The 13,074-nt window shown below is 37.8% G+C and overlaps 1 protein-coding gene across 2 annotated transcripts in view; it reads right to left on the reverse strand.

Moving 5' to 3' along the window:
* Positions 1-6,041: 6,041 nt before the first annotated feature.
* The window catches only part of LOC126457383 (serine/threonine-protein kinase Pak), a 139,472-nt gene continuing 132,439 nt past the window's right edge, over positions 6,042-13,074 (reverse strand). For both annotated transcript variants that reach the window (XM_050093644.1, XM_050093643.1), the window contains exon 10: positions 6,042-7,699. In XM_050093644.1, the coding sequence (XP_049949601.1) occupies positions 7,616-7,699 (84 nt within the window). In that variant the 3' untranslated portion in view covers positions 6,042-7,615. The remainder of the gene's footprint in view (positions 7,700-13,074) is intronic.

Consider the following 13,074-nt stretch of genomic DNA (forward strand, 5'->3'; position numbering starts at 1 on the left):
CTCCCCCAAATCAACCAGCCAACTTGTACAAATTACCTCTATACATTCCACTGTTATTGTAACATTTCAAGGCCCAAGGGAGTTCACCACAAGAACTTACAAGGGTACTCGAGATGTAGGAAGTGTCAGCTAGGAGGTTTAAAGAATGGTAATAGTATCCCAGTTTTTGTTAACTATCCTTACACTTCATTACCCCACACTTACAACATAATTTACATTATCCATCTCCCTTCAGACTGCACACTTGTTATATCTTACCCCTTGGGCCCCTAACTGCTTACAATATGGTGTTAAACACCTCAATTCACTTCTCATTCCCTGTATTTTTGGCAACTTTAAAGCCAAATATTTGTTCCTATTATCTTCACTTTTCATCTGATCAATCAGATTTATATATCCTGATAAAATCATGAATACTTACACTTTCACTGCATTATCATTACGCATCATAGTTCCAGTTACCAAAGAGGATGGAAATTTTCCTGTATTGATTATTATTAAAGGTACAATGTGTCAATGTAAAAAGGTGTGTGCACATCATGAAATACACATTGTTTGCAAATATCAAGATATATTCTATCTAGTTACCAAAATGTTGATGAAGTTACTATCTTTAGTACTCTTAAGACAATAATATTGATTCTTTACAGTGTACATCAGTACATTTCTGTGTAAGAAGCAGCTTATTACCTTCTAAATTGAGATATTCATCGCATCCCGGCCATGTCATTAAACACACCACCCTTAACAATCAAGACATAAGAATTAAGCTTTTAACCAACAATGTGCATGCCTCCAAGCACAGCCTGACATAGTGCACAGATCACGGATTAGAGCACTACTACATTACTTTACTTTACTTTACATACAACATATTACACTTATTCTCTCACTGTAAATGAAATACTTATATCACTAGTGATACCAGTTAAGAATGAAAGGAAGAAGAGCAACACCTTTGTAAATAATAATACTGAATAAAATTCACATACCAGTTTCAAAGATTAAATTGTTGGTATCAAATTCACCACAATAGAGCTGACTATTAATACTGGAAGTCACTGTTCGTGTTAAACTATAGATTACTTCACATATGCTTCTGACACTCAATTTACATTTATTTCATGCAAAGTCAACAACTCCCAATATAGAAGCAATATTTTACACAAATGAGTTTATAAAATTGCTGAAAATATTCTCCAAAATTACTGACAATGTAGATATTCATAAAATTACATTACATTACATTTTCATATAATAATGTTATGTTGTCTACTGGAACTTTAGAGGACTGTGCAAATATAACAATTTATGTTAAGGCCTAATACCGTTAAACTTACACCACTACATAACTAAAGTGTTAGGAGGCAACATACTTTCGACAGGAAATTTCCAGCTTTATTTATTATATTACACACAGAACCGCTATTTGCTTTCAAAGTGGAGCAGGGCTTTTTGGGATAAATAAATCGTCAAAAGCTCCATAACCAAAAATGTGTATGCAAATCTTCCTTTAACACGACATGTAGGGAAGTACAAGTCTACAAAAGGGAATGGACGGTTGTTATGACAGTTCAGAGAAGGTATTTAAAGTAAAAATAGTTAACACAATATGAATGTATTTTATGATATTGTGACATGCAACTAATTAGAGAGAGAGAGAGAGAGAGAGAGAGAGAGAGAATAAAGGAGGGGAGGGGAAGGGGACAACCTCCTCGCAAGCCACCTGAGTGTAATGGTACTGTTCTCACAAAACAACAGATTACCATTGTTTCTTTCACATCCAAGGTGGTCTTGTGCAGAAATATTAGCATCTTTAGCATATCAGATACTACTATCATAATATTACACTGAACAAGAAAGTAATTACAATGGACTTATTTCACTTTTGAAAGGCACTTGCTGACATCAGACACTCAGCACTTCAAGTTATTAAGACTGGATGCTCAAATAGTGGATGGAGAAAAATGAATACCAAAATCAATAAAAAATAAAAATGGGAAACTGCAGTTTAAATAACAGTTCTTGGCTACTGACGATAGCCAATTAATACATGAAAGAATTTAGATAAGGTGAATGCCAGTAAGGTAAAAGAAGAAAAAACAGCTAAGGCCATCAGACTGGTTCACAGTTTAATATGCAACCAGGATAGTTAATGATAAACTGGCAGAGAGGGTTGACATCATTAATCAAAAATGCAAATGTATGTCTGTGCCTCCTGCAGCATTTCGGCGTTTCAAATTTATGAATATTTAATGCAACATTGTAAACCATGTTTTGATGCAAAATAAGAAATCTGATCAAGCAAAATAACAGATCATCATCATCTTGTGGCAATGAATAGTTCACAATTCTGACATGTTCCACACCCACAAGAATCATCTCATTTTTTGGGTCTATGGAACAAAAACTGAATCTATTCTAAAATGATGAAACTATGCGACAGGACTTCACAAAGAAACTATTTGACAGAACTTCACAAAGAAACAATAAATCTCATGGACTCAAAGAGAGCTAAGTTGGTAAGTTTGTGTTGCAGAATTTACCTGCACAAACACAAATGTATAAACCAAAAGTCAAAATTTTCTATTAACATGAAGGGCCATGCTCCATGAATCTGAACAAGCATCACAGAAAACCTCATAAGGTCCAATTTATGCAATTACCGAGTTATCTATTACGTATCACGGTAGAATCCTGAGTGAAGTATCTACCACAGCTCATATTTCTAACAGTGCATAACACAAACATGAACTGAAGAGAGAGGAATAAAAATAGAAATAGGGTGAATATCAGTTTTAAAAAAAGCTTTTAAACAAGGAAAAGGTTTCAATAAGACTATGAACACTATACCACTCATAAACACACACTGTATTGTTTATTGCACCCGAAGTTTCGGACATGGGTAAGACAGCAACAATAATTTTAAACTAAGAAAGTGTTAAGACTCAATAGGATAAACTGGAATTAGCACCAGACAGTGTTTTGTCTGCCAGTATAAGATCTAATAAGAATACGATAGCAAATGGAATTGGGGAAAAAATATGCATTCAGAGTACACTGAAAGGATTGAAGAGTGGACGAGTTTAATAGCTGCACCGTGTCACTTCCTTTCCGTAAGGACAACATTGTTCATATTGAAAGTAAAGGAAACTAGATGTACAATGACCCGTTTTGGTTATAATAATCACTTAATTTGCAGTTCACTTGCTTTTTATTGAAAGGCTGCATAACATTTCAGACGAGCACCAGAGAATTTATACTATCACATAATCCATTGCAACCTACATTCTCTATAGTGATGATTCTGAAAAACTGACTGTCAAATTGATCTCTCAACATCACACAGATTTCCCCACAGTTCTTGCTTTAAGTTGTGCTACCAGTCATGAAAATCAATGTATAAACATCACCACTTCAAAAGAAGACAATTATTGAAAGAAAAAGCACCAAGTGGATTACACTAAATCTATTTAAACAATTTCTCATTTTTGGACAATCGGATTCTCTGTTGAGAAAATTCAGCACATAAGAAAGAGATACAGCACTTGTGGGGAAAGAAGAAACAAGGTCACATGGGTTAATTTCAGTCTCATTTTAAGTACCTTACAGTTTTCTTTCTGATGTGGTGTGATTCTGTCTAGCATTTTCCCTTTGTATTTTCATGTATACAGAGTCTAATCCAGTCATATATTTCCCAGCAATTAGCTGTGGCATCCATGATCAGAGCTCTCTGTATGAAGAAAATTTGAATAAAAACAGGAGAGGTTTCATTTTTTGTGTTCCAAGTTACTCCCCCTCCTTTGATTAAAATTACACCTTTTCCAGATAATCTATACAGTAGTATTTCATTGAAACAGGTCCCACAGAGAAATCCAGCATCTGTCAGCCCCTTGTGATCTGTGGTGTAATGAGAGAGGCTATGAATTTGCCTTATCTATACATTTACAAGAAATCAATTCATTTTTATGAATACTTTTATTTGTTGCCCTTGCTTAGGTGAAGCAGAAAGCATTAATGATAGTGTTTGTCACGGAGACAACACAATATTAAGTTGGACTTACTGAAATCGAGAAAACAGAACTATCTTCCTCTGTTATTATTTGAGATTTTCATACCACAATTACTGGTACTCTGGCAAAACTATGCAGAAATAAACTGTTGTCACTTTAAAAAAATGTCACAATTGACATTTGCAACTGACATCTTAAATTTTAGGTGCCAAAACTAAATGCTCACTCGTTGACTCAAATCACGGGCTACTAATTTTCATTTGAACAATGTAATTCCATTTTCAGAAAACAGTTAAAAAATAAAAGACCTTTTTCTTCTTTCTGCAAGCACCTAGTGGCTACTGAGTTAATCAGGAGACTTTTTTTCACACTTCATACAATGAAACATAAGCACAAATGCAAGAAAAATGACAACCAATTCACAACAATGCAATATAATTGTGTCATGTAAGGAAGCACTGAACAATGTTGTATTGTTAGCAACATTATTAGGAGAATGATTGCACAAAAAGCGACCACCGCACAGCCAGTAGGATTATTACCATTGTTTTGTTAATGTGTTGTAGAAGCCCAATCCAGGAAGCACGCCTTCCACAGGATTTGATTGAAAATTTTATTGACTGCTGAGTAAAACTCCATGATTCCTGCTGTGTGTTCTTATGGATTGTGCATCCATGGAATTAAAGCATTTAGATAAACAGGAAAACAATTATTTTCTGAAAATATATGGTACAACTGTTTTCTTTTTATGACTACTTTGAGAAAAAGCTACTTAATTCCAGAGCTAAAGCAGTTATTCATCTCCCATTTACTCCATCCAATATGTTCTATGCTTCAGTTCACATTTCTTAAGTTCTGTGTTCTTCTGTAATATTGTATTGCTGTATATGAAGGTTAACACATCCATAAAGACATTTTTGATACCCTTACACATGGTATGAATTTACAATAAAATGGAACTTGAGAAAGATGTAAGACGTTGGTAGACCCCTACATCACAAACACGACTGGGAGGTAGGTAAGGGTATTAAATAATTAAATTAATTTCTTTGATACAGAATGAATAGCGGCAATCTTTTGATCAACTTTTGTTTACAGACACAAATGTTTTCTTCAAAAAATGTATGAACAAGAGCTTACTCACAGCACGAAGTTACATCTATGACATTCTTATCAATATAATATCACGCTGATTAAGGTACTTTTGAAACCTGTTAACAAAGCAGACTGTCACGTGAATGTTAATCCATGCTACGAGGGGGAGGTTGAATTTGGATTTCATTCAAATTCCCAACACCAGAGTACAATCACAGTAGTGAATGTTCATAAATTATTTACACATACCACAAACATTCAAGACATTCAGTACCAACAGCCTTGTGGCTACACTGTTAAACACCCTGTCACCTAAAAGTCAATTTGACAAAAAAGGGAACAACAATAAATCAGAAGATCTACTTTATATCTCCAAATAAAATTTCAACAAATCCAAAACAGAGGAAGATTATCTTTAGGTGACATCTTCCACAAGCCAACACATATCTGCATACTGCTGAAGCAACTGCTATTCCTGAACAATTTAGGCATGTGCAATTTCTACATTCAAACTGGCCACCGAGTGACTTCTACCTTTTTTCTGGATGAAAAGTGTTTGTAACTTCAGCTCAAATGAGAAACTGCAGAATATCATCAGAAGGCAAGAGACATGACAGCAAGCATCTTTGTAGAGGGTAGTAAGAGAAAACAAGTTCACTAATACAAGTGTCTAACACCACAGTAATTACATATTACATTCAGAATTTGATTTGGAAGTACTTTTCCTACTGTATATGAACTCTGGTTGATAAACTCCTTTTTTTTTAAATTTCTGCCTTTGAAGTGATTATAGAGAGAGAGAGAGAGAGAGAGAGAGAGAGTGAGAGAGAGAGAGAGCAGCAGCAGCAGCAGCACAACATGTTAATAATTAACTTTTCTTGATTATAATTACTTTCCGAATACTTTCTATATTTGTAATAAGCATATCTCATCTTTAAAGTCTTAAGTGAGTTGAAGGTAGTCACTTTATCACTAAATGATATTCTGAAAGTAGAACAGCAGTACTGTGCATGCAAATGCTAGGCACGGGAACTACGGAGCAACCATTAAATTACAGGCCATGAAATTCTGTTTATTTTTTGTTGTGAATATTCTCTAACACATCAAACAGAGTAGCAAGTCAGCAGGAACAGTGTGCACTCTCGGTCATCCAATGTATCCAGAGACAACACACACTGCACAATCAAACTGCTGACTTAGAGACACTGTAAGGAAATCACAAATGTCAATATCACATTCTTAGCTGTTCCTATCATGTTTATTACATGATCTTTTTCTGGAGCAAAACATTTCACATTATATTATCATTCTGTCTAAACAGCTTAAAAATTATAATCACAAGAGGACAAAATATAAAAATATTTTGCATTTATTGCTGTTTGCAAAAAATAGTCCCAAATTGTTCACATATTTTTGAATGCAATGGCAATTATCTTCTACTCACATTGTCAAAATTATAAAATTCTGTACTAGCATCAGAATTCAGCTGATGATAATGACTAGGGCACATTTTCAGTCATTGTGTTGCATCCCTAAACTGTTCACCAAGAAGCACGGAATGACTATTTTCAGTTATTTTTACCAAAATCTGTATACAAATTGAAGTGTGTGATGGAGATATGACTGTCCAGAAACATTTAAAAACATAATAAAATGAACTTCCTATAACGTTATCATAAAATTATGTAACACTACTAGCTTTCAGGGATGCCTTTCCTACACAGATAATATAATACTGGTTTTTAGTATTACTGCAAAATTACAATCTAAAATAGTCGAGGAAATAAGAACTTATCTTTAAAAGTAAAGAAAAAAGGGCAGTGAATACAAAACTTAACACATCTACATCTCAAATATGGTTACCGACATGTTAATGGTACTCTTAAAATAGCAGCTCTCTCATTTCACACATTAAAATATTGATTACAGAATGTAGTGCACCTCCAAAACATTCCAATCAAAGATTTACCCAGCGTGAACAAGATGTTAACTGGGTCAGAAGCCTTACTGTTTCAGAAAACACCTTGCATATGACCATTAATAAATCTAAATGCACCTCTTTGGTTGGAAGAAAAATAAGAACACATCTGACACCCGTGATCTGTGCTCCACATTTTAGTTACTCACACAACTACAGCACTGTCCATTCTCTCTCAACAGCATCACAGCATAAAAATGTGGCCTAGATGCAAAGCTATTTAAATATGTAAAATAACTGCATTTAGCTGCACAGACCCATGATCAGCTTTTGCATCGAGGGTCACATTCATTTTTCTCTGTGGACTATATACCTCACAGCACTGGGTTCTCCAAAAAATATTCACAACAAAACTTTACACTAAGTGAAAAATGTCCTTGTCACCCAGCACAAAAAGCCAGGTACAAAGAATTGCAAGAATTGTTCCCAGTGGCACAACACACAATCGACTGCTTCTACTTAAAGCTCTGTGGTCGCTGCATGTCAAAAGTCAAGTTCCATCATACGGCTGTGTTCCTGGTCTACAGCTCTAATGATTCCTGGCTGCATCTTTTGCAGCCATTATGAGAGGTGTCAGACTTGCTAGCGGCCGAGCAATTTTCAGGAAAGGATGCTGTGAATAAGAACAAATACTATATCAATTAATACCCTCCTCTGTAACTAGATCTAAGATATTCTGAAAAGAGCTACCAAAATAAACATCAGCCACATTTTATTTACAACACAATAAACTGTTACTTATGTGCATTGTTCTATTCACTACTGCTAGGTGTGTCCACAAACTAAAGCAATCATATAAGAGGAGAATGGTATCACTACGAACTAGACCTCTTTGGCACATAAACACTGATCAGCCAAAACATTATGCCCACTGCCCACGGTGACGTTGCATGCTGCCTGATGCTGTTGCGGGCACCGACTCTTTGGTGAACACAACCAAATTCACTATCGTAGTGTGCCAGCTGGATCAGAAATATGCACCAGAGATTGAAGATGTAATCACCACTCCACCTACAGCCGACACATATGAGAAGTTAAAAACGGAACTGGCAAGACAGGTTTCACTTCAGAGAAAGAGCGCCTCAGACAAGTCTTAATCCAAGAAGATATTGGCAACGGAAGACCCTCACAATATTTTAACACCTGCAGAATAAGGTGGATACGAGAACTGCTTCTGACAGTCTTTTGCACACTCTGTGAATTAATCGCTTGCCACACCAAGTGAAATCCATTATTGCGTCACAAACTGGCATACTCTTACATGCTGTAGCAGAGTTAGCTGACAAAATATTTGATGCTATAACGCCTGTGCCAATAAGTACAGTGGAGGCAACATGCAATATAGCTTGTCATCGCACATGGTATCACAGGCCAATTATAACATGCTGTCCACCAAAATGGATTTACTGACCAAGAAGATGGAAGAATAATTGTTCTGTCATGAACGCAGCAGAGATAGGGGCCATTATCACGAGTGACTGATAAGCCACTTGTCTACCACTTTCTCAACGCCAGATACTGAGAAGCCCACAGTTTGCTGGTCTCTCGGGAGATTTGAGGACCAGACAAGCAAGTGTAGAATGCCCTGCACACATGCAAATGCCAGAAGCAACCCGATTTAGGCACATCGACCAATTGCCAGAAATTGCCCCAACACCTATTCATCAGTGATCATAACTCTGGGCAGAAATATCTTGTAGATACTGGATCAACTTATGTGTTTTCCTGCACACAAAGTTGCACAGCAAGTGGCTGTGCACCCCTTTCCATTGTACTGCTGCTAACAATTCAACTACACTGACGTATGGAATGCTACGAAACAGACTGGACCTCAGACTACAATGCAACTTTACGCGGCATTTCACAGTTGCAGATGTGTTTTTGGCACATTTTCAACTGCTTCCCAGCATAAAAAATACATGACTACTCAACAGTGTCACATGGTTTCCAGCTGCAAGTTTTTGTTGAGATGTGGCAGAGCATATGGCTAAACTCTTACAAGACAGCGGCAAATACAGTGACGTATTGAAGATACTCCCACCACAGACCTCTGGGAGCAATGAAGGAGATACCCCATGACACTGCATCACATACAGATTGCAGAAGTCCCATTAGTCTTCTGCCAACCTCGGCACTTGGCACCAGATCGACTTGCCTTAGTGAAAGCAGAATTTGACACTATGACTCGTGAAGGCATGATATGACTGCTGAATAGCTCCTGATAATCCCTACTACACTTGGTGCCAAAAAAGAACAGCGCATGGTGCCCTTGTGGTGATTATCGGGTCCTAAACACTTTTCTTTTCTCCGAGAATGGTACGGCACGTTATCAAGAACAATAACTGCATTTTCCTGAAGCCGAGGAAGAACATCTTCAAGCCACTTCTCGAAGGATTCGGCGCACATCTCCTCATGATAATCTCCACTTTCTTGGATTCGAAAAGTCCACAACCATCCTTCAACGAACACTGCTTTGCTGCCAATGTTTGCGATAATCAGATGTTCTTTACCTGATGGGCGCTTGCTTCCGGTGGATAATCCGGACAGAAACGCTTGTTTTGTGTCATCTTCCCAGACGTAACTTCGGGTATGTCCTGCGTTCACCCACGTCTCGTCCAAATAGTAAATAGGTCTGCCTTCATCTCTCAACAGTTTAATGGTTCGAAGATAACGCCGCCTCCATAAAATGATGTCATCCCTGTCTATTAGCATGCTATCGCGCCCACGCCGGACATATTTGAAATTCATTTCTCTCAATAACTTATAAAATGTAGTTCTCCGAAAATTGCTCAGATTTGCATCTTCGTTCACGACTGTAAGCACTTTGTCAATTGTTGGCAATTCGTTACGAAAAAAAAATTCGTGTACTTCGTGTCGCATTTCTATCGAAGTCATCAACACTTTCAGAAAGTTTCTTTCGTAATTTTCCTTTCTTGGGAGACTTCAAAGATTGTGTGGCCTTGTCCTCACTTATCACACGATACACTGAAGAACGTCCAACACCTGTAGCTGCAGCTGTTTTCGAACAATGTCACTCATCGACTGCTCTGGATGTAACAGTTCCGTTTTACACACATTAAGCACCATGTGCTTCTCAGAAGAACTTAATGATTTCTTCTTTGCTCGCTTCTTTGGTGGACTCAGAACTGACACGTCGACCTCGGCCGTATGTGATGCTAATGAAATAAGTGAATACATAAAATAAGAAACCATGCGATGCTATTGGATAAACAGTCAATGCTCAGCTTGACTACAAACACATATACTTACTCTAATAATCAACAACTAGTCTTTCAAGTGTCTTTACAGATGAACTTAAGATATCCTGAAATCGCCGCTGTACAACACCCACTAACGAGCTCACACCTGCATCTGAGACGGCCACACTGACTGAGCGCCGCGCCTGCGAACCGCACAATGCATCGCTCATAAAAGACAAACGGTTGCACCCATCGCATTCGAACAAACTACAAAATTAAATTCAAACATTTCTGAAACTTTTCTCGCTTACACCCCCACAAAAAAATTTAAAGGGGAAAAATTTGTCGCTTACTATATTTCGGATGATGATTTGGTACAAGTTCTGCATCAGACGTGAGATTTTAATTTATTACTTCGCTATTACTGACTCTATTGGGCAGAAAATTTGCAGACGTCATCAACATATAGTACTGAAGACAATTATAAAATTATTTTGGTGTGCGACACACAGTTGAGGAGATATGGTGTGATAAATATAGAGTAAGCGAAAAAATAACTTTTCCGAAAGCTTAAATTTTTCTCTTTTTCAGTGACAATAAATTTTAACGTAATGTAAAAAAAAAGGTGTCGGAAGGTAGTTCTCGGATCACTTTATCATGTTCAGGTGCCAAATTATAAAAAACACGACTTTGATTTTTTAATGTCTGACGCCCCTGCCTTGTACACCCCTCGACGGCAGCGCTGTGATCACGCGCCTTGCCGTGTTTACACTACGTCTCTTGTTTCGGCGAATGGAGTATAGAACTGTCTCTGATCGTTACCCCATAGCATTAGTTCAGGACTATAATTATGTGCTTAGTGGCATGAATTCATTCAGTGTTTTAGATGTTCCAAAGTAATATATGCAGATTCCGATGGTGGCAGCAAATACACAAAAGACACCTGGTGACAGCTGGTGTCATTCCTTTTGGCCTTTTTGAGAGTCAGTTCATGATGTTTGGCCTCCGAAATGCAGTGCGAACATTGACCAAGTTTCATCGACTCTGTCCTATGAGGGCTGACCTTTTACTTCGATTACTTCTATGCCATTCTCGTTTTTTCTGCCCCTCCAGAGCAACACCAGCAGCATCTTACTCAACTCTACAGAAAACTGCAAAAATGTGGTGTCATTCTAAATATGACCAAGTCTGTCTATGGTCACACACAAGTTGATTTGTTGAGCCACAGGATCAAGACGCAGGGCAGCTACCCTTGTCGGAGAGTTGAAGCCATCCTGCAGATGTCCCCGTCGAAGATCTACCAGGAACTGCATCATTTCCTCAGCATCCTCAATTTCTATCACCGGCATTTACCTGATGAGGCTGAGTTGCATGTGCCATTAACACTTTGAGTCCCAAGCCCGAGTGCAGCTCGTGTGACAGGCACGCTGTGAGCATCCCTCGCCCGAGTTCTGCTCGTCTTCCTCCATTTCCTTTGTTTTCATTGCGCTAACGTCTAATATTCAGGCTTGGCGTGCTGTGATCTGCCCACTGCATGGTGCTGCCATCGTGTGGATATTTCTGAAACTATTTCGACATTGTCAAGGGCAATCCTCAGTTGTTCAAAACCACTGTACTGTCACGTGACGCCGTAGTTTTAGTGTACTTCTTGTTGCACTTGCATTGCGTTTTGCAATAAATATGTTGAAGTTTTTGACTAAAACTGCGATTGAGAAGCTTTTGAACGAGACATTTTAAGATTCCAGTTCCGAAGGGGATGTTTCTGAAAGTGAATACAGTGATTTTGCTTCTGAAGCAGACTCAGGTACAAAAACAACATTATTTTCCTTTCCATTGTTGTACATTGTTCTGTGTAATAAGTCTGCCATTTAGGTTACATGTCCATTGTGTTTTCAGACGAAATTTCGCCTCTGTCAGTATATAATGTACTGCCTAATACTGAAGGCAGTACTTCAAATGTAGTGCCATCTAAAGAATCACCACGCAAGAGGCGGCGTTCTAGTGTTCCAAAATCTTCAGGTGCGGAATTAGGGTGGACTACATTAGACGTGCAACCTTCATTGCCTGAATTCAAAGAGGAAAGTGGATGTGTAGCAGAAGTGGATGACAGCAGCAGTCCTTTCGATATTTTTTCAATTTTTATCCCTGAATCAATGGTAAAACACATCAAGTCAGAAACTAACAGGTATGTGAAATCTATTGCAGATAAAATGAGAAGATCAGGCAAAATGAAACTCAATAGCATGTGGAGCTCATGGGCTGGGGTACAGCTTCATGAAATGTAATTGTTCTTTGCTGTCATAATCGACATGTGCCTGGTGAAAACAAATAGACTGCGTGATTACTGGTCCACACCTTTTCCAGGTTCAGTTCTAGTTAGAAATAGATTTTTTGCTATTCTCTCTTGTCTACATGTAAACGACAATGCCTCATACATTCCAAGAAATGAACCTGGCCATGATCCCAATCACAGAATCAGACCATTCCTGAATAATTTACTCACACAGTTGCCAGCATCGTTTTCACCTGAGGAAAACCTCACTATGGATGAAGGTGTCTGTGGATTCAGGGGAAGAGTTATTTTTCGTGTCTATATAAAAAACAAACCTGACAAGTATGGTATCAAACTGTTTACCTTGTATGATGCAAAGACATGATATGTTTTACGCACTGAAGTTTACACAGGTAAAGGGCAGGAAGACAATTCTGTCACTGCCCTTTTTCAGAGACTTCTGTCTCGCTACCTCAAAAAGGGACACACTGTTTATATGGACAGATATTACACTTC

This window comes from Schistocerca serialis, chromosome 2 (genome assembly GCF_023864345.2).
Source record: "Schistocerca serialis cubense isolate TAMUIC-IGC-003099 chromosome 2, iqSchSeri2.2, whole genome shotgun sequence".
In the NCBI taxonomy this organism is placed as follows: Eukaryota; Metazoa; Arthropoda; class Insecta; order Orthoptera; family Acrididae; genus Schistocerca; species Schistocerca serialis.